Raw genomic sequence first — 23,087 nt, forward strand, 5'->3', positions numbered from 1 at the left:
GTACCTGTCGCCTGCCCCTGTGCCGAGCCCCCTGGTCCCCGGCACGTACCTGTCGCCTGCCCCTGTGCCGAGCCCCCTGGTCCCCGGCACGTACCTGTCGCCTGCCCCTGTGCCGAGCCCCCTGGTCCCCGGCACGTACCTGTCGCCTGCCCCTGTGCCGAGCCCCCTGGTCCCCGGCACGTACCTGTCGCCTGCCCCTGTGCCGAGCCCCCTGGTCCCCGGCACGTACCTGTCGCCTGCCCCTGCTTGATCTCCTCGGTGGTGCGGTCGATGAGCACATACAAGGACCAGACCACACAGGTGATGGCGATGACGTGGAACGTCACCGAGCACATGATCTTCCTGCGCTCGCTGGCCGTCATCTGCAGCTTCTCCCACTGCAAAGACAACACACAGACGGGATCCGACTCAGTGCAGGCTGCGGGGGTGAGAGCACTGGAGATGGGGGAGCTGCCCCTCCCCCCCAACTACATGAATACCCCTCAATACCCAAAGTCATTATCTTTAAGCCGCTTGGCTCTAATCAGGCACCCGGCACTGGTATTCTGTCAGCGGACAACTCCCTGTGCAATGGCAAGAGGCCGGGTCGAGATGAGCTGGGAGCCACACCCACAGCCGCCTGCTTATCCTGGCAGCAGACCAGACAGCAGTGCTTGGTCAGGGAGTCTCTGGTTCCAGCCCAGATCAACACCGCCTGCCGGCCCAGACCCAGGCGGCACATTGTAAGTCTCCCTGGCGTGCTGACCAGCGTGGGCGAGGGAAGCAGAGGGTGATGACGCCACAACACACCGCGATGGGTCACACCACACGGGGGGGGGGTGATGCAGGAGGTGCTCCCTCTGCTCCTCTGCTACTCTGGCAGCAACAGCGTGAATCAACGCTAAGAGCTCCTGGTACACGCAGTCTCTGCCAGTCCCATCTCCTCTAGGGACGCATTAATTTACTCCAAATAGCCAGATTTCCCTTTTCATTTATCGGTTTCCAAACGAGAAGAGAACACATAAAGGTAGAGGAAGAGAGTAAGCAGGTGCCCTCGCCAGCCTCAGCCTCTGCAGGTGCTCTGTGGGGAGAGGCCAGAGCAGAGCCGCAGGGCCCTCGATCTTGGTCAAGCGCCTGACTCCCGAGACTCCGGCAGAGCAGGGCCCGGGGACTGGAGGTGCCTGAGATCACTTTAAACCTGTGTCCGACTCCTTCCAAAGCCCGACCTTCCTTTGGCTGCTCTCCTAACCCGAGCCCTCCTCCCTGATTTCCTGTGATTCCCTAAGGCACACTCAGTCCAAGTCTCTCTCACTCCCCTGAGTGCCCATCTCACCTTTCACTTCACCTCCAAATCCTACTGACCCTCCAGAGCTGCTTCGACACCCCAACATTCTGGGATGCTACCACTCCCCTCCGAGCCCCAGCTCCCAGTGCACGCTTCCTCCCCAAGTGCCTGGTGTGAGTTAGCGTTTAACCGGCATTGACCTGTGCTGCTCTCTGAGGATGTGGCTCCCTGGTCAATTTCCATATAAGATCTGAGATACGAACAAGTCTTGTGTTGTTCCAGACGAATCTCATGCCTACAGGACGCGTGTGCAGGACAAGGCTCCTGGCAGAGGGGCCACGGCCCGGGACAAGGGCCGTGTCCTGTCTGCCTTTGGTTCCTGCCTCCCCAGCCCACCCTCCCACCTAAAACCCTTCTCACAGGACAAAGTTCTGTGTTATGCTGTGCTTCGTGCAGGGGAGATACTGATCTCTAATTTTCAGTTCTAATTGGAGGCAAGGCATAGACTCAACACATAGAAAGTTAAATGCTGACTAAAATGTCAGGAGACAGGTCAAGGACCAAATGACGGACACAGGCGAGCACGCAGCCTCAGCTGGAAGGAAAAAGAAAGCGTGACGACTGAGAGGAGGGACTTGGGAATCAGCGCCAGAAACGGTGTTCTCCGCCGCCCGAGCGTGCGCACCGCCTCTCCTCACAGAAACGGACACACTCGGACTCGGGCCTCCTCGGGGCGAGGCCGCGCCCGGGCCCGTCCACCTACTTTTCTCAGCGGCTTCAGCCTGGTCTCCATGATGAACTCGTACTTGCAGAGCTCGCAGCAGCGCGTGTCGGAGCTCTTGATCCACTGCTGCAGGCAGGCCTGGTGCACGAAGTGCAGGCTCCCCGTGCAGTGGCAGGGCGTGATCAGAGGGCTCTCGTCGTCCCCCTCACAGTGGCAGATCCTAGGGCGCAGGAAGGAGAGCAGGCATTACCAGCGGGGCTGACGACAGGGTGCCAGGGCCATTCCCCCAAGAAAACGCTCAGAAACAAACATCACAGGATCAACTACAAGCACAGACACAGACAGACAAGAGCGAGGACAATGACTGCAAACTAAACACCTCTAGCTAACTGCACCGACACGGGGAGCCTGGGCATTGGGCACGAGAGGGGAACTGGTGTAAGAAATGACACAGCAGTCACTCTGGGTAAGAACTTCACTGAAAGACACATTAAGGCAACCGGGCAGTATCTTCCAGAACTTACGACGTTAAAATAATTAGGAAAAAATTTCTGTGTAAAAGAAAATCAGCCTTCCAAAAGTACCAGTGATTTGAAAGATGGTGGATTTGCTTTCTCACTATCATCACTGACCTCACCTCCAAACCACACAGTTCTGTCAGGGTGAGCAGGGACATCTCGGCCCCTCTCCTGGACTCAGGACATTCCGAGGGGCTGCAGGTTCATTTCTTTTTGCAGGACCACTCACAGCAATAAGTGGGAATTTTAAAGCATTTATTATATTGCAAGGTTCAGGGTACATGCAACAGGATCGAGCTACTAACCTCGAGAAACTAAACAGACCTCTGAGAAACAGGGTCCTCCCAGCCGCTGAGGAGCAGACGCCAGCCTGGAAGGAGCGGCTGGCCCTGGCCCGGCTCTCAGCTGTTTCTTTCTGATCCAATTGTCAGAACTGATAATGGCTGGCCCTCAGGAGGGCGGCTGGGGAAGGGTAGGATGGGGAAGGCTTAGAGTGGTGATAAAAAGTGCTTTCTGAAAGATGTGGGGGGCATTATCTCCGCCCGGGCTGCTGACATGGGAGGAGATGGAGGTGGGCAGTGGAATTAGGACCTGGACAGAGGCGGCTGCCTCCAAGTTAAACAGAAGGAAGGACAGCCTCTCCCATGCACATCATGCTGTAGGTGGAACAAGGGGTAACAATGAGGCGGGAGGACAGCCAGCCCTGGACTCTAGACCATCAAGCCGGAAAACTTTCTTTCTTCCAACTTCCTTACGCAAAGTCAGCTTGACCTTTAATATGTGTAGCTTCTTCCTCTTTTATCGTCTGTGAAACTATCTTGGGACCCATGTCATAGAAATTGGTTTTCCAAATGGTATCAACACTCCATTCTTCTGGAGAAACTATTAATCCACAACTGTCTACCACTGCCTACTAATTGGTTTTCCTGAAACTTCACATATTAAAAGCAAGATGAGGCTACACAGGTGTGGGAGCAGAGATGGGCAGAATGGTGGTTCCTGGCAAACCAACCTGCAGGCATCCCCTGACGCAGACACGGGAGAGATGGGGGGGCATTTTTCAGAGAGGGGAGAGGAACCGTCCAGGTCACTGTCCTTCTCCACGGAGCAGAGGGGTGCCCGCAGGGCCTTCCTCTTCGATCTTGCGGATGTGTTGTCCTCAAAGACGTCGTCATCTCCCATGTCGTCGGAGCAGAAGCCCGCGCTGCCAGCCAGCCCGCTGGAGGACTTGGCGCTGCGCAGGTGGGCCGCCCCGCTCTCCAGCTCGTGGAACCTGTGCAGGCTGCTGGCGCTCGAGCCACGCGAGAGGGAGAACAGGTACCTGAGCAGCCGCCGGCTTCTGGAAACGGCCTCCTCATCTGCCTTCTCTTCCAGAAGAGGGACATGCATGCCCCCCCTGCCACCCTCCACCTCTGAGGCAGCTGGGCGACTGGCAAATAGGGATGAAACACAAGGATGTTTGGAATGGCCAAGAGGTTTGCAATTCAGAGTTCTTTTCTGTTTATGATGGAACCTGTTAATTCTGAGACACGGATCTTGAGAGAGTATCAGCTTCCCTTCAGAGCACGTTCTTTCCACATAGCCAAAGTTTCCCACGCTGTCCTGGGCCTTCTCGCCCACATCGTTCAGAGACTTGGAGCACTTGAGCGTCCTTCTGGCTCTGCTGCTCTGAGCAGGCTTCACGGCCGGGGCCCACTCGGAGCCGCCGGGGGTCCTCGGTGGCGCGGGCAGTGTGTCTGCACAGAGCACGGTCACTGTGAGCCCTGGCGCCAGAGAGCTCGGGCCCCGAGCCGCTTTCAGGACAACAGCAGCCTGCATGGGGCTGTGGTGACAACACCCAGAACACACTGCCCTGGAACTGCATGCAGAGAACAGTGGGATAAAACACAGAAGTGAAAACAATTTTTAAAGAGAACAGACATACAAGTGAAGAAATGAGACTCGTGTAACTTGGTGAGCAAACAGCACACAGAACGGGGCCGACTGTTTAGAGCAAAGCACAGTGTTGACCAAGCGAATAAAACACCGAGAACTGCGGACACTATCGCGTACTTCTGGGGTGACACGAGCCACTGTAGCATCTGAAGAGGGTGTTACCTGCAGATGTCCTGACTGGAAGGTGTGACAGAAGAGCGAGAGAAGGCGGGCACGGGAGCCGACACCAGCGGAGGACCCCCGACCTGCAACGACACACCTCCGTCAGTTTCCGGGAGAGTCAAGAGGACCCTGAGCCCCTCTTCATCCGAATGGGACATGTCTGCTAGTTCCTCCTGCTCAGTGAGTACCATGAACTAGGTCCCACAGCTGGGACAGAACAAATCCAATAGCTCTCTTTTCTTGCATGTGGGTAAAAGTGTAGCCAGGAAATACTTGAGACTGGAGCAGCACCAAAGATTCACGGTCATTTATTTCCTAAGCATCTGAGTGTCATTAGTTCATACACAGGTCAAGAAACCAAGTACTACAAGGCGTGTGGCAAAAGCAAAAGAACTGCATGTGATCACTGGGGCACCTGCTCCCGCCAGCGAGTCCTGGGTTCCCTGATCGGGGCCCGTAGGCCGTGGGCACTCTCTCCTGCTCACCACCTTAAGGCTGGGCCACAAACAGTGCTGCCCAGCCAGAGCTCTTCCCTTTGTATGACTACAGGGCCACCGGGCCACAGATCCAGAGCAGCCAGGGGCCCAGCACAGAATGCTCCCGGGAGTTCTCATCAAAACAAATGACAAAATTTAAATTTGAAAGAACGTGTACCAGGAGGTCGTGAGATAGAGCAGGGTCTCAGAAAGGCCGTGAATAAGCCCAAACTAAAGGAAAGATCTAGGAGGGTGAGGAGACACCACAGTGGTAGGAGACATGGAAGGAGAGAGAGCAATAGGGAGTGTGGCCGAGGATACAAAACCACCACAGGAGGGTCCTGCAGCCTCCCACACCAGCCTGTGGGGTCCTTGCTAGTTCCCAGGCCCTCACAGCACCGTGCACCTGCATGGAAATGCATGCTTTGCTCCTTAGGACAACCTGGGCGAGCACCTGCTCCACACACCCCAAGCAACCACAGGAAAATAGTACAGTTTTCCCTGGGTCTCTGGGGATTAATTCCAGGACTCCCCATGGATACCAAAGTGCACAGATGCTCAAGTCCTTTATATAAAACAGTGTAGCATTTGCATATAGCCTGTATTTGCATATAGCCTAGAGCGGGGTGTGCCCACACGTGACTCACTCCATTTGCGTGGACTCAGGGTAGTGCTCAGTGCATGGCTAATTCACGGTCTGCTTTTGGGAACTTTCTGGGCTTTCCCCCCCTGAATATTTAATCAATCCTCAGTTGATTAAATCTGCAGATGTGAAGGCCATGGATGCAACGCCCGATGATACGGGGCAGCTGTACTATGGTTTGTCGAGAGTGAGCCCACGTCACTTCTCCGCCTTCCTGAGGACATTCAGTGGCCCTCAGCCCTTCTCCTTGGTCCTTTGGGGAGTCCCACTCTGGTCCACAATTCTCCAGCTGAGGCCTGGCCCCACTTTTGCTAAGTGCCACCTTAGGGGTGCACGCTCACTCTGGCACTCCAGCCACAGGGCCTCTGACACGGGTGAGCCACCAAGACAGGCAGCACCATTGTCAAACTTTCCCCTCCTCCTCTGTAATCGCACGGCCTGTAGGACTGGCCAGAACTTGAGGTGTTCACTGGACCACGTCCCTGCCCCTTGGCACGGCGAGTAAACCTGCCAAACCCAACACCACCTGAAGAAGCCTCCGGGAGTGCCGCTGCGGGAACCCGTGGGTGCTAAGCCAGGCGGATTCCTCAATGCGTGCATCTTCGGAGTCGCCCGAGAAGCCGCACTGACTTCCTAGCAGAATATGCACATGGGCACTGGGTATGTTTTCTTTGAAAGAATTACTAGTCAAAGTTCTTAAGATTCCAATGTTTTATTTATTTGGAGACATGAAAATGATGCCCTCAAATAACCTGTCACCATGTCACTGTTCTTCCCAAAGGAAAACGAGGACCTGCGTGCACATGACGCTGCTGCGTTCCCATTGCAGGGCCACCACCCGGCAGCCATCCCAGGCTTCACTCCGGAGCCTCTGCCCCAGCCCGGCCGGGAACAGGCGCCGGCTGTGCTGTGGAGACTCTGAGAGCACAGGGCCTTCCTGCCACTCACTCGGGAAGGGGCTGAGGGCAGCTACACGAAAGTCCCCAACTCCTAACAACCTGTTCTCTGACGTTCAGTCCTAACCCAGCCTGAGGCAGACGGCCTTCTTGAACGCCTTGCTCCCTTCTTTTACTTCTAAGGTGACCAGCTCTGTTCAGCATCTGTGGGCAAGACTAGAAATGCACCACGGAGGCCACGGGCTGGTCACTGCACTGCAGAGGAGTGAGCATCTCACCGGGCCTCCCTCAGCAGACTTTGGAGAGTCCAGCTACATCCACATCCTGTCCCCTCACGGCGTGAGGTCAGCTCTCCTTCCTCTATGTGGCTGGGTCAAGTTTAGTGGCTCAGACTGAGGTACAGGACGTTCCTTCCCCTAAGGCAGTGGTTGGCAAACTCAGTCAACAGAGCCAAATATCAACAGTACAACAATTGAAATTTCTTTTGAGAGCCAAATTTTTTAAACTTAAACTATATAGGTAGGTACATTGTTATTAACTTAATTAGGGTCCTCCTAAGCTGGCCTTTGCTAAAAACGTCCTCAATCTGATTGAGGTACGTTTGCTGAGGTCAACCACTTCCAACTGTCCCATCCACACTCATCTTGTATACTTGTTTCGTCTATCTCCTTTCGTTCATCCTCTCTATATGTCCAAACCATCTCAACATACCTTTCTCAATCCTCGACACTACATCTTCTTTCACTCCACATTCCCTAAAATTAACTTAATAAACTTTACTTAAAGTTTCAAGTCTTAAACTATAGGTACATTGAATAAAACTTGATATCAATGATATTATCCTATATAATAAAAGGGTAATATGCAAATTGATCCTAACAGAAGAACGACTGGTCACTATGACACACACTGACCACCAGGGGGTAGACGCTCAATGCAGGAGCTGCCCCCTGGTGGTCAGTGTGCTCCCACAGGGGGAGCTCTGTTCAGCCACAAGCCAGGCTGACGGCTGCCAGTACAGCAGTGGTGGTAGGAGTCTCTCCCGCCTCCTCAGCAGCACTAAGGATGTCCAACTGCAGCTTAGGCCCGCTCCCCGCTGGCCAGTGGACATCCCCTGAGGGCTCCTGGCCTGCCAGAGGGATGTCTAACTGCCAGCTTAGGCCCAATCCCTGGGGAGTGGGCCTAAGCCAGCAGGTGGTCATCCCCCGAGGGGGTCCCAGACTGTGAGAGGGCACAGGCCGGGCTGACGGACCCCCCCAAGTGCACAAATTTTTGTGTACCGGGCCTCTAGTTTATTGATAAAATTAAATTCCTTAAAATTTACCTTACAATATCCATAAAATTAAATCATGACAATGACTGACAAATACTAATGTGAACAATGGCCTTGCATCTCCTTGGAAAGTTTGGGTAAGTCAGGTTTGTATGTTGTTGCTCGCATGTGGTATTTTGTGGAAGAGCCACACTCAAGGGGCCAAAGAGCCGCACATGGCTCGTGAGCCACGGTTTGCCAACCACTGCCCTAAGGGATGGGAGATGCCTGGCTCTCCCAGAAGACAGGGAGTTGCCTGGTTATCAGTTCCCTGTGAGAGAAGAACACGGTCTCTTGAAACCATGTGCACCTCCCTGCATCCTGAAGGGAAGGCAATCCATCTGGGCGGGAAGTGGGGTCTTATCTGGAGAATGAGGCCCCCCAGGGTCAGGGTCCTGGGAGGAGGCAGGCCTCAGACAGGAAGCTGAAATCAGAGACTGGCCTCTCACTCCTGCTGACCTTCCAGTGGTCCAGGTCAGACAGGGAGTCTGGGATAACTCTCACACGCCCATTCTCGGGGCCTGGGAGGCGGAGGAGGGAGAGCCCAGAGCAGAACAAAGCCTGCGTGGGGAGGTCCACGCTGTGACAGGACCAGGTCCCGCGGTGAGCGCACCGGCCTGTCTGCACTGGAGAGAGCATCTGCCTGGGAGGCGGCTGCAGCCCCGGACCCGCGCTCTGCTCATTAAGAAATAGGAAGTCCTCGTTTCACCCTCTCCTGTCCCACACAGCACATCCCAAGACGCCTCAGCACATGTCCAAACCACAAGCTCCAGTGACAGAAAAAAGTCTCTCTTCATGTTGGATCATGAGGTTTCAAGGAAATTTTAAAAATCTACTTCCTGTAGTTTTACATAAATACAAGCCAACAAATGCCTCTTCCTGGCTCCTTCTCCAGGAAGAGTGAGAAGCAGCAGGATTTGTGAGGGATCCCCGCTCCCAGGAGGGGCTCCTCCTGCCTGCAGCTGAAGAGGAGCACAGGCTGAGCTCAGGACCAGTCCACTGTGGATGCCCACCAGCGCAGCTAAGCACCTGAAGAGCTGCCTGGTCTCACGCCCAGTGAAATCTATCAACCTGCAACGAGGACCTAAAACACCGCCTGCAACAACGGCACAAGAGAGAAGCGACAGCTTCACCTACGGCTCCAGGGTCCAACTGCCAAGGTCAAGTCCAGCAAGGGCCAGCAGGCTCTGCCGGAGGCTCAGAGCAGGCAGCTCCCTCCCCCTCCCCCCGGAGCAGGCAGCTCCCTCCCCCTCCCCCCAGAGCAGGCAGCTCCCTCCCCCTCCCCCCGGAGCAGGCAGCTCCCCCGGAGCAGGCAGCTCCCCCGGAGCAGGCAGGGTGGCATGGGGGAGGCAGGGGCGCTGGGGACAGTGCTGGCTCGGAGAAAAGGCGTCTCCGTGCCTCACCCACTCGGGAGCACCCTCTCCCTCCACAAGGGCCGGACCAGGACTGCTCCTGATGAGAGGTGGGCGCGTCCGGACAAGACAACGCAATGTGTGGAGGAAGGAGGCTCCGCTCCTCACATTCTCCGGGGCCTCTCACCCGAGAGGCTTTCTGTCAGGACAGGGACGTAAAGCAATCTCAGGACAAACATGTTCACAAAAATCCCCTCTTCCTAAGATGTCGTAATCAGTTTGGCAAAACAAACCTCTGGACTCTGTCGGGGCCTAAATCCCGTGGATCTGATTTCTAAGAATGACAAGACTCAGGCCTTTGCCTCGCTGTACTCAAGTCCCTCAGACGCACCGCTTTAAAGATGTCCACGCAGGCTGCCGAAAACGTGTAAGGAAAAGAAACCTTCCCCATATCCTCGGAGGGAAGGCGGCATTCTCCCTCTCTGCTTCCCGCTTCGAGGAGGCGAGGCCGTGGAACAGACCTACCAGGCAGCCTGTAGGTCTGTGCAGGACAGGCCACCTTGCAGGCTGCGTTCTGCTCCAGCTCCCTTCCCGCGTTCCTTCCACCGAGTTCCTTCCCAACCTCCCTCCCCACCACCTCCTCACTCTCCTCACACCACCACCCACACCACCACCGGCCCTTTTCTTTGCCAGCAAAGCTGCTGCAAGCATTCGAAGTCCCAGGTCCTTAACAAGAGCTGACCCCAAAAGGGGCAGGGCCACAGAAATGATAGGGTTGATCTCTTTGCTCTGAAGCCACGAGAATTTGCAGAGGGACTGAATAAGGAGGGTGAGAGGCAACAGGACTCCTGTTCACAACTAGTCTCAAATTACAGTCTATCAGCTCAAAGACTTACAGGAAAATGGAAAGTACTGGGCAACATGAAAGGACGCTTAACTTGTCTCATGATGAGAAATACAAATTAAAACTACAACAACAGCCCTGCGGACTGGGGGGGTCCCAGGTTCGATTCCGGTCAGGGGCATGTACCTTGGTTGCGGGCATGTCCCCAGTGGGGGGTGTGCAGGAGGCAGCTGAATCGATGTTTCTCTCTCATCGATGTTTCTAGCTCTCTATCCCTCTCCCTTTCTCTCTGTAAAAAATCAATAAAATATATTTAAAAATAAATAAATAAAACTACAACAACATACATCATCATCAACAAAAAAAGGTGTTTTAAAAATTAAATAGTACCTGTGTTGCCAAGTGTGGAAAGCAGGCATGCCTACACACTGCTGGTGGGAAACCACACTGGTGAGTCAGCATAAAATGGCAGCTTCTCTCAGAACTACCAATGCGCACACACACAGAGCAATCCTTCCTTTAGGACTGTCCTCACACACATGGCAGCAAAGGGCTGGCATCACCTCACTGGCCAGGGGCCTGGGGACGGACTGAGTTAATACAGGTGCGCTGACGGAGAGGAAAGCCAGGCAGTCATGAGGAGAGGGGCGCATCCGGGGCCCAGCGCCGGGAGGGAGGGACAGGCAGGGGGAGCGCCACTATGACCGCTGGCCTGTGCGTGTCTATCAAGGCCCGATGGCGGTCCCTCTGAAACATGGAGGGAGCAGGCGCCCTTTCCAGCCATTACACATGAACCACGCACAGGTATTGCCTCAACACAAACTCCTTTTTAAAATAAATGCATTTGAAAGTTTAGGAAGTAAAATAAAACTGAAAAGCACAACCAACTGTAATGATTTTCCAACTCTGGAAAACCGGTAAAGAAATTAAGTAGGTCATGACCTACATTTAAAAAACACACAAAATAAAATAGAAAATGCCAGTATACATCTGACATCATAAGAATTAAGTCTTTGGAGGGAATATTTCTTTCAGCTCTATGTGTGAGTGAACTGAGTTTCGATGTAAAAGCTACTTTTCTTATGAAAGGTCATGATCAAAATAATTGGAAAGTCTGTATTTCTACAAAGAAAATGCAACATGTCAAAATACGCAAAGGAATGTGGCTGAATGAAGAGAGCCTCCCACCGTCAGCATGGAGGATGGAGGTCGGAGGTCGGAGGTCGGAGGCAAGGGCTCGAGGGCTGCCAGGACAGGCCCCCCTCGGCGGAGAGTGTCTGCCCGGGTCAGCTTCCTATTGCTGTGGAACCAAGTACCACAGAATCAGAGGAGCAAAACTACACAGATGTAGGTCTGTGCGTGGGATGGGTCCGCTGCTCGGGCCTCCCCTCTGAAGCTGTGGGGAAGGACACAGCTTCACATTCATGCAGGGGGTTGGCAGAACGCAACTCCTTGCCGAGTTACAGCTGAGGAGCAGTCTCCTTGGGGCTGTCACCCGGCCGCCCTCATTCCCCGTCAGTCAACCCCTCGCCATCTTCAAGCCCACTCCTGCCTGCAATCTCTGACGTCCTCGGGAACCAGCCAGAGAATGGAGCTCACGGGATTCCATTCAATCAACAGAAGGTGGTCATGGAGTGACACCTCCGCACGGGGCAGGTGCTGGGCCAGGGGCAGGACGTCTCTGGGGACCATTTTAGAAGTTTTGTTTATCAGACCACCTTACCTTCCTTCCCACTCAGGAGGTTGCTAACTGCCACTGCCCTCCCACTCCCAAACCAAGAGGTAATGCCCTGCCCTCACTGCCGCTCAGCGGCCTGGCTTCATACAATAAAGTCTCACTTGGTGTTTAGACGCTACAAGGTATGGACTGAGGCTGCCTTTCAGGAAACTTTCTGTTTAGCAGAGTTGCTCTGTGAAAACAAAGCTCTGTTATGAGAGACTCTGTTTTCTATAAATAAACACCCAATTGTATTCAACTTCAAATGAGCTACAATTAAAGGAGAGGCCAGTTCTGTGGCTGCTCTAATGAACGGCTGTGCCAAGAACGAGCTTTCACAATGGCAGCTAATTAGAACTAGCCACTTACAAAGTAAATACAGAGCGTACCAACTAGGATTCCTGGGGGAGTGCAATAAAAACTAGTGAATTCCCATTGTAAGTGACGCTTAGCTTTGCCTAGCAAGTGGCACTAACATTGAAATCTTTTCTTTGGTGGCCTTTAGAGTTAGAATAGTAGGACATATATATATCACAGCACTGCTGATGCAAGGCCGCAGCTGGAGGAGGGCATGTATACATCACAGCACTCCCCAGGCAAGGCCGCAGCTGGAGGAGGGCATGTATATATCACAGCACTCCCCAGGCAAGGCCCCAGCTGGAGGAGGGCATATATCCTCGGATGAGAATGAAATTTAAAAAAAAAGGCTAATAGGAATTTCAGAGACAAAACTAGCAAAATTAACTATAACTACAATAAATAGTCAGGAGACACACAAAACAAAAAATATATTAAAATGATCTCAAACACATAAAGGATGGAGGGGGTAGTAAAAATGTAGTGCTTTTAAAATGCACTTGAACTTACATGCCTACCAGTTTAAAAAAGACTGCTACAGATAGAGATGGATATATCATTGTACCCACAAACCAAACACCTACAAAAATACACAAAATATTGTGTAAAGAGAAAGGAACCCAACCAAAACACTACAGAAAACCAACAAATCCAAAGGAAAGGAAAGATATCAAGAGTAGACAGGCAGAGAACAACAACAAAAACAGTTAACAAAAAGTTAATAAACGCATACCTATCAATAATAACTTGAAATGTAAACGGGCTAACTGTTCCAATCAAAAGGCAGAATGGATGAAGAAAACGGCCTTCTATATGCTGCCTACAAGAGACTCCCCTCAGACGGAAAGATACACATAGACTGAAAGTGAAGGGTAGAAGAAGCTACCCCATGCAAGCAGACATGAAAGGAAAGCTGGGGTAGCAATACTCCTATCAGACAATGTGAAACAAAGAAAACAAAGAATGCAAAGAGAGACAAAGAAGGACATGGTGTAAGAATAACAGCGTTAAGCAACAAAGCATATATATCACAATTGTAAATATCTATGGACCCAACATAGCGAAACCCAAGTATATAAAGAAACAGGAATGGACAGAAAGGCAGTGTGGACAGAAAGGGGCCACCTGCTAAACCTGACTGGCTCAGGGGAGGCCTGCAAGCTCGGAGCCAAAGTAACTACGCAGGATGGTCTGATACTAAAACTTCCAACTAAAAGCAAGTCATGGAGGGTAGCCATGTGCTAGGCCAATCTCTTCCCAGACAAAGGTCAACCTTTACCTCAACTGAGCCTGTCTACTGTCTTTTGCATCTACTGGTAACAGACCTTTGGAATGTCACAGTAACCCCCTTCTCCCGACTCCTCAGGGCACAAACCCCCATCAGAGCACGAGACCCCAGCCCCTCATCGTTTCCTTGTTCTCCTGCGCACCATCCCTCTGTGCTGTAAATGTGAACTGTTAACTATCCGATGTAAAAGACGTATAATGTCTGTTTTTTTAATCCAATCCCAGAGATTTCCCCACTTTACTTTCTCCTGCCTCCTAGTCTATCACCAATGAATTTCATGTAACCCCTTATGTCTTCTCTTTTGAATCTGGAGGTATAAAATATCTCCTTTTTGGCACATGTACTCAATCCATTGAGCTTTTGCTTCCCAGCAATTTTTGTCAGTTTGGCTCAAGAAGCCTAACCAGGACCACCTGCAGCCCAGGACCTGTGCTTGGTACCAGCAGGGGCCCACTGTGTCCCACCCCAGCTCCTTGCTCTGTATCAGGTGGACTTGGGTGAGTTTTTCTTGGAATTCTGGACCTCCTATTTTAAGGTAAGAGGCCCTGCCTTTATTTGAGCTGTTTTGGAAAAATCCTCAAGGTGGAGCTAAATGTTAAGGGTTGAGAGAATCCAGGCTAAAGATAAGAGTTGAGAACTCAGGACAGGAGAAAAAAATGGGTGGCTGGTTTTTAACTTGCATTTCAATCGGAATTGCTTTCTGAGAGTCTGAACAAAACCTTTTGCTGGATAAGTGAGAACCTGAACTCTGTCAACTCTAAAGATAAGGGCCACTTCCTCCTCCAGCTCGAATTTGGGATTCTTAGGTGACTAAGAATCTTTGCAGAGGTATCAGAGGGTATCCCTCCCAACATAGGGAAGCCACACTGGGAATTCGAACTCAACTGTAATTAAATGATTGACTCATTGAGGGACGAGCACATAAAGGTTGGTTATGGTTACCCAGAGCTCCAAGTCCTCATGGCTGTATCAGACAGCCAGGGAGAGAAACCAAGACACATAGCAAGGTTGAGACAACTCGGGAGGTGACAGCCCCTTAGAGCTCAACTCATAAGCAGCACACTTCAACCCCATATACAACATCTCTAGAAATATTGCTCAGACTCTGCAGATGCCAAAATAAAATTAAAATTAATATGGGAAATTGTGCCTCCAAGACTGGAAGATCCAGCCCCCAATAATACTCCTGGAGATATACAATAAATAGGAAGCCTTTACTTATGAGTACTTACAGAAATGGGAAGATTTAACTAGAAATGCTATCAACTTAAGATGGCCAAAATGGAAATCTTTTTTGTGTGTGGAAAGTATCGCATATGTACCCTCTTCCCCCCCATTGACCCCCTCCAGCCTGTCTCCACCCCAGGTCTTCGCCACCCTATTACCTCTGTCCATGGGTTATGCATATATGCATACAAATTCTAATTTAACTGTTAGTACATGTGATTTTGGCTATTCTGACCTATTCCAATTAAGATACCTACTGGTTTCTGGGAACAAAAAGCAACGGAATTACTAAATATGGTTCCTGGAAAACACCTATTGAGGATCTGTTTTTATTGTAGAAAGCCAGGTTACCTTAAGAAGGGTTACAGAAAACTGATATGAAATTTAGAAAGAGAAAAGAGACAGAAGCAAGCACATGGTTGCTCTGAGAACTATCAGAGGCTCAAATAAACTCATGAAAATTATTACAGGTTTGGATGTTTCTTATGTCAACAGCAGAAATGAACAATAACATAAAAATAGTTGGGGACTTGAATACTCCATTTACCTCAATGACTAGATCATTCAGACAGATAATTAATATGGAAATAATGGCCTTAAATGCCACATTACTCCATATGGACTTAATAGTCACTTTAAGAACATTTCATCTCCAAACTGCAGATTATACATTCTTCAAGTGCATGCCCATGAGACATTTTCAGGATAGACCACGTATTAGGCCAAAAAACAAGCCTCAATAAATCAAGAAGATTAAAATTACATCAAGCATATTTTCTGATCACAATGGTATGAAACTAGAAATCAGCTATGGGAAGAAATTTAGAAAAACACAAATATATGGAGACTAAACAATATACTACTAAATAACCAATGGATCAAAGAGGAAATCAAAACTACCTGAGACAAATAAAAATAAACTACTTTGTAAAATTTATGGGATGCAGCAAAGCCATTTTTAAGAAGTAAGTTCATACCTCAAGAAGTAGGAAAAATTCCAATTAGACAATCTAAATTTACACATACAGGAACTAGAGAAGGAAAAAATGTTCTGCACAAAAGAGGAAGCCATCAACAGAAGAAGCCATAAACAAAATGGAAAGACAACTACTGAATGGGAGAATATATTTGGAAATAATATATCAGATAAGGGGTTGTTATCCAAAATACATAAGAAACTCATAGAATTCAATTACAAAAACACACAAAACAAACAAAAACCATCCAATCAAAACATGGCAGAGCCCTGGCAGGTGTGGCTTAGTTGATTGAGCATCCTCCTGATTCCTGGTCAGGGCATATGCCCAGGTTGCAGGCTTGATCCCCAATAGGGAGAGTGCAGAATGCAGCTGATTGCAGTTCTGCTCTTACATCTGTATATATTGTACAACTGAAACTACGATTAGAATGTATACTCAGTATACTTAAATGAAAAAAATAGTGTCCCCCCCAAAATGTATACACATTTTGAATGATTATAAAGTCAGTGTTTATTAACATTCTGTTCATTTTCAAAATTTAAAAGAATCTACAGAAATGAGTAATTTTTTTGCCAATGCCTGTTTTCAAACTGATGACCGTTCTGGTTCAGGCACTGCTGATAACGCAAAGCAATGGAATCACAAACATCAAGAATCATTTTGTTCATGCTGTTGCAAATGGTAAGAATTCCTTCTCTTTTACAGCAGCATAGTATTCCATTGTGTAGATGTACCACAGTTTTCTAATCCATTCATCTACTGATAGGCACTTAGGCTGTTTCCAGATCTTAGCTATGGTGAATTGTGCTGCTATGAACATAGGGGTGCATATATCCTTTCTGATTGGTGTTTCTGATTTCTTGGGATATATTCCTAGAAGTGGGATCACAGGGTCAAATGGGAGTTCCACTTTTAGTTTTTTGAGGAAACTCCATACTGTCTTCCATGGTGGCTGCACCAGTCTGCATTCCCACCAGCAGTGCACGAGTGTTCCCTTTTCTCTACATCCTCTCCATCACTTGTCGTTTGTTGATTTGTTGATGATAGCCATTCTGACAGGTGTGAGATGATACCTCATTGTTGCTTTGATTTGCATCTCTCGGATGATTAGTGACTTTGAGCATGTTTTCATATGTCTCTTGGCTTTCTGAATGTCCTCTTTTGAAAAGTGTCTATTTAGGTCCGTTGCCCATTTTTTGATCAGATTGTTTATCTTCCTTTTGTTAAGTTGTATGAGTTCCCTATAAATGTTGGAGATTAAACCCTTATCGGTGATAACATTGGCAAATATGTTCTCCCATGCAGTGGGCTTTCTTATTGTTTTGTTGATGGTTTCTTTTGCTGTGCAGAAGCTTTTTATTTTGATGTAGTCCCATTTGTTTATTTTCTCTTTAGTTTCCAATGCCCTAGGAGCTTGTATCAGTGAAGAAATTGCTTCGGCATATGTCTGAGATTGTGTTGCCTTTGGATTCCTCTAGTATTTTTATGGTTTCCAATCTTACATTTAAGTCCTTTATCCATTTTGAGTTTATTTTTGTGTATGGTGTAAGTTGGTGGTCTAGTTTCATTTTTTTGCATGTATCCGTCCAATTTTCCCAACACCATTTACTGAAGAGACTGTCTTGACTCCATTGTGTGTTCTTGCCTCCTCTGTCAAATATTAATTGAGCATATTGGTTCGGGTCGATTTCTGGGTTCTCTATTCCATTTCATTGATCTATATGTCTGTTCTTGTGCCAGTACCAGGCAGTTTTGAGAACAGTGGCTTTATAATACAGCTTGATATCTGGTATTGAGATCCCACCTACTTTGTTCTTCTTTCTCAGGATCGCTGCAGCTATTCGGGGTCTTTTTTTATTCCAGATGAATTTTTGGAGAGTTCGTTCTAGGTCTGTGAAATATGCCATTGGTATTTTAATGGGAAGTGCATTGAATTTATAGATAGCTTTGGGTAGTATGGACATTTTAATGATGTTGATTCTACCAATCCATGAACATGGTATGTTCTTCCATCTGTTTATGTCTTCCTCTATCTCTTTTTTCAATGTCCTGTAGTTTTCTGAGTAGAGGTCTTTTACCTCTCTAGTTAAGTTTATTCCTAGGTATCTTAATTTTTTTGGTGTGATGGTAAATGGGATTGCTTTTTTAGTCTCTCTTTCTCATTATGCTAAGTGAAATAAGCCAGTCAATGAAAGAAAAATACCACATGATCTCACTCATTTATGGATAATAAAACTGGTGAACAAAAATAGATACAGAGGCAGAGCAGCATCGAACAAACTGTCAAACTGCAGCGGGAAGGCTGGGGAGGGTTGGGGGGCAGGAGGGAGGGGGATAAGAGATCAACTGAAGGACGTGTATGCATCCATATAAGCATAACCAATGGACACAGAAACTGGGGGGGTAGAAGAGGCCAGGGGAAGGTCAAAGGGAAAAAAAAAGGAGACATATATAATACTCTTTGTAATACTTTAAACAATAAAACAAAATTTAAAAAAAAAGAATCATTTTGTTCAGTATTTGTGTGCCCTCAATTCATCAACTGTTGCTAGTTTTGTACTGTAAACTTTATCTTTCATGTATCCTCATAAAAAATGTCTAGTGACATTTTAGGATAAATTTTATTTGTTCAAAGCTTAGTCTGGCTTTACCCATTATTTCAAGTCAGTTAAACCTGACAAGGAGTGAAAATTAAGTTAGTTATCAGCTGTTCAAGTGTGTATACACCTTTTTGGGACACCCTAAATATATAAAATGGGTTTCTTGTAGACAAAATAAAAACTTTAATTTAAAAAAAAGAGTTTAGGGGACCAGATCATCTTAGATTTGGCACATCACTCTAAATGCAATAAGAAGCCACTGAAGGCTTAAAAAGAGAAGCATTACAGTCCTATTTACCTGGTTGCTAGGTGGACGACTTGGGTGGTGGGAAGCTACTGCAGTAGTTGAGGAGGCTTGGACCCAGAAGGTGATAATGCCAATGAAGAGGAAAAGGGGGCTGGGCATAGAGCCTTCCACAACCCCATGTGAACATGCACTCAACAAGCATGTGCCGAGAACCTCCAGGGCTAGACTCTATCCTTGACTCTAAAGATTTAGGGGTAAACAACACAAGTCCATGCACATGGACCTTACGTGTGTGTGGGGGGGGGGGGTGGGGGGAGTGCAACAGAAAAAAATAAAATATGAAATGTTGACGAGGGTGACCACTCAGGTGGTTAGGATGGGCAACCAGGAAGAGGTGACAAATTTCAAGAAACCTTGCACTTGTAACAGAGGCTCAGTACACGATATCCACTAACATCATTATCATTAGTACAAAACAAAGTACTGTGTGATTTTGTTTTGGGTGAAGACTCTGCCATCAAAATGGCTTAAATGTCCCAATATTCTTCCTTTATTACTAAGAGGACCACCACAACCTGGATACCATTTGTTTTATTTACTAGAGGCCCGATGCATGAAAATTCTTGCCCTCAGCCCAGCCTGCACCCTCTCACAATCCGGGATCCCTCAGGTAAGGTCCCTAGGCCAGGGCCTATCGGGGCTTTCCTTCCCCCGGCTGCAGGCAGCTGGCCCCACCCCCACCACTGTCACTGCTTGCCATCTGTACCCTCTCCCCCCCGCCCCCCCGCCACTGGTGGCCTCCCTCTACAGGCAACAGGTGTGGGGTGCAATGGCTTGTCTGGGCCTCCCTCTGCGGGGTGATCATTGGCCGCCACACACCTGCCACGGAGTCGCTGCCTCCAGTGACCCTGGGCCTCCCTCTTTCTTTGCTGGGGAGTGGGGCCAGCCCTGAGAGGGGCCGTCTGCATACCTGATTGCCCCTAACCACTCACCTGCCTACCTGATCACCCCTAACCACTTGCCTGCCTACCTGAGCACCCCTAACTGCTTGCTTGGGGGCAGGGCCAGCCCTTCAAGGGGCCATCTGCCTACCTGATCACCCCTAACCACTCGCCTGCCTACCTGATTGCCCCTAACCACTCTCCTGCCTACCTGATCACCCCTAACCACTTGCCTGCCTACCTAATCACCCCTAACTGCTTGCTGGAGGGCAGGGCCAGCCCTGCAAGGGGCCATTTGCCTACCTGATCGCCCCTAACCGCTCACCTGCCTACCTGATCACCCCTAACCATCTGCCTGCCTGCCTGATAGCCCCTAACCACTTGCTTGGGGACGAGTCCAGCCCGGCAAGGGGCTGTGGTGGTTCTGGTCTCTGGTCATTCAGGTCATTACGCTTATGGTGACTGGCCTTTTATTATACAGGATTTTTAATGAATTTATTAGAGTGACATTAGTTAATAAAATTATATAGGTTTCAAGTATAAAATTCTATAATACATCTGTATACTGTATTATGTGTTTACCCCTCCAAGTCAAGTCTCCATCACCATTTATCTCCCCCATACTCTCTTCTAAATCCCACTACCCCTTTCCCTCTGGTAATCACCTTACTATTATTGTCTGTGTCTATGAGTTTGGTTGTGTGTGTGTTTTTTGCTTAATTCCTTTACCCTTTTCACCCAACCCCACAAACCCCTCAGCTGTCAGCTGCTCTCTGTATCTATGAATCTACTTCTATTTTGTTTGTTAGTTTATTTTGTTCATTAGATTCTATATATAAGTGAAATCATATGGTATTTGTCTTTCTCTGACTGGCTTATTTCACTGAGTATAATACCTTCTAGGTCCATCCATCGGAAAAGGTAAGCTCTCCTTCTATTTTTATGGTTGAGTAGTATTCTATTGTGTAAACACACACTACAGCTTTTTTATTCACTCCTCTACTGTTGGACACTTGGGCTGCTTCCAAATCTTGGCTATTTTAAATAATGTTGCAATGAATATAGGGGTGCATGTATTCTTTCAAATTAGTGTTTTGGGTCTCTTTGGATATATTTCTCGAAGTGGAATCACTGGGTCATAAGGCAGTTCCATTTTTAAAAAATATATTTTTACTGATTTCAGAGAGGAAGGGAAAGGGAGAGAGAGACAAAAACATCAATGATAACAGAAAATCATTGATTGAGCTCCAAACCCAGGTATGTGCCCCAATCAGGAATCAAACCATGACCTCCTGGTTCATAGGTCAACACTCAAACAGTAAGCTACACAGCCAGGGCAAGGCAGTTACATTTTTAATTTTTTTAGAAAATTCCATAAGATTTCCCATAGTGGCTGCATCAATCTTCATTTTCATTAACAGTGCATGAAGGTTCACTTTTCTCCACATCTTTGCAACATTGTTTGTTGATTTCTTGATGACAGCTTTCTGACAAGGTGATATCTATTGTAGTTATAATTTACATTTCTCTGATGTCAGACAATATGAATAAACCAATTACAACTAATGAAATTGAAGTAATAATCACAAAACTCCCAACAAACAAAAGTCCTCAATTGGATAGCTTTACAGGTCAATTTTACCAAACATTCAAAGAACTAACACCTATCATCCTCAAACCAGTCCAAAAAATTCAAGAGGAGGAAAGACTCCCAAGTTCACTTTACAAGGCCAGCATTATCCTAATTCTAAAACTAGATAAAGACACTATTAAGAAAGAAAATTAGAGGCCAATATCCCTGATGAATATAGATGCTAAAATCCTCAACAAAATATTAGCAAACCGAATCCAGCAATATACTCAAAAGATCATACACTATGATCAAGGATGCAAGATTGGTACAATATCCGCAAATCAATAAATGTGATACATCACAAACAAAATGAATGATAAAAATCACATGATCATATCAATAGAGGCAGAAAAGGCATCAGATGAAACTCAGCACCCATTTACAATAGAAACTCTCAGTAAAGTGGGGATAGAGGGAATATACCTCACAGATATGGCAAACCCACAGGCAACATCATATTCAATGAGCAAAAACTAAAAGCATTTCCCTTACGATCTGGAACAAGACAGAGATGCCCTCTTCCACCACTGTTATTCAACACAGTTTAGAAGTCTACTAAAAGTCCTAGCCACAGCAATCAGACAAGAAGAACGAAAAGGCATCCAAATTCAAAGTAAGAAGTAAAACGTAATTATTTGCAGATGACATGATACTGTATATAGAGAACCCTAATGATTCTGCACAAAAATACTAAAACTGATAAATGAATTCACTAAAATAGCAGGTACAAAATAAATATCTAGAAATGCCAACAAACAGATATTTTTATAAATCAACAGTTAATAAACAGAAAGCAAAACTAAAAAAAAAATCCCATTTACTACTGCATCAAAAAATGGGAATAAATTTAACCAAGAATGTAAAAGTTCTGTACTCAGAAAATTGTAAGACACTGAAGAAAGAAATTGAAGAAGATACAAATAAGTGGAAGCATACACTGTATTCATGGATAGGAAGAATTAACATTAAAATGTCCATACTACCCAAAGAAGTTTATAGATTCAACACAAGCCCTCCCTACCAAGATACCAATGGCACATTTCACAGAACTGTGAAGGATAAAATAATCATCAGTAATAAAATAATAGCTACCATTAAGAACTATCCTTAATCAACCTAAGATCACCAGGGGTCAACAACGTTTAACAAGAGTCAGTTCACTGATTCACTGCAAGGAGAGAGCTGCCCCACGGCTCCTTGCAAACATTATCTCTGAGACTCACAGCAACCCTGAAGGTTGTATTATTGCCCTAATTTTACTCATCAGGAAACTAAAGCTCCAACAAGGGTTCTTCCTCAAAGTCTCATGGCTAATAAATCCCTGCCCATCTAACCCCCAAGCCCTCACAGTGCAACACAGAATCCCTCTACCCCAGGCCCGTGCAAGCCCATAAAATGTCCCTAAGAAACTGTAAGCCAGTGGCTCGCAAACTTTTCTTCTGGCCAGTGAGAAGTGAGCAGCCAGGCAGCCGGGCGGGGCTTCTGAGAAAGCTTTGCCTTCCTCCTGAAAAGGGTCACTCTCTGCTGCTACACCCTCCATCCTTCATCACTCATTCCTGCCAGGGCCACAGCCACGGTGCCTGGAGGCCCAGCTCCCACTTGAGACCATGAGGCGCTAGCATGAGGTGCTAATGCGCTAAGGAAGGTGGCACAGAGAGAACAGAAAGTGCTTGGGTCCAGGCACCTCTGTTAGCAACATCTACCTCCAGACATCTTGTCATGGAACCACATAAATCTATCATTATTTAAGTCACCAGAGTTGGCTTTTTGTGACTATCAGTCAAATGCACTCCTAATTGAGGAGACAGATTCTCTGGTGACTCCCTGAGATTTCTTTCACCTGAAAGTAAATAATTTCTACTAGAAGAAACAGGGTTTTCTCCAATTAGTCACTGCCCCCACCACATGCTCAGAATTTGCCTAACTAGAAAAACATAACTGCCACACACCTCATTGTGTGGTTCCACGGCA

General features: G+C 47.8%; 1 protein-coding gene across 4 annotated transcripts in view; it reads right to left on the bottom strand.

The window, feature by feature from the left end:
• MARCHF8 (membrane associated ring-CH-type finger 8) overlaps positions 1-23,087 on the bottom strand; it is a 111,864-nt gene that overhangs the window by 4,485 nt on the left and 84,292 nt on the right. For 3 of the 4 annotated variants that reach the window (XM_070433159.1, XM_070433157.1, XM_070433158.1), the window contains exons 4-7: positions 4,604-4,686; positions 3,519-4,364; positions 2,028-2,208; positions 230-377 (exon numbers count right to left, since the gene is read on the bottom strand). In XM_070433159.1, coding sequence (XP_070289260.1) covers positions 230-377; positions 2,028-2,208; positions 3,519-4,364; positions 4,604-4,686 — 1,258 coding nt within the window. The remainder of the gene's footprint in view (positions 1-229; positions 378-2,027; positions 2,209-3,518; positions 4,365-4,603; positions 4,687-23,087) is intronic. The other variant, XM_070433160.1, reaches the window with a different exon arrangement.

Source organism: Myotis yumanensis, unplaced genomic scaffold (genome assembly GCF_028538775.1).
Source record: "Myotis yumanensis isolate MYYU_CA2020_CCGP unplaced genomic scaffold, mMyoYum1.0.hap1 SCAF_13, whole genome shotgun sequence".
NCBI classification, from domain to species: Eukaryota; Metazoa; Chordata; class Mammalia; order Chiroptera; family Vespertilionidae; genus Myotis; species Myotis yumanensis.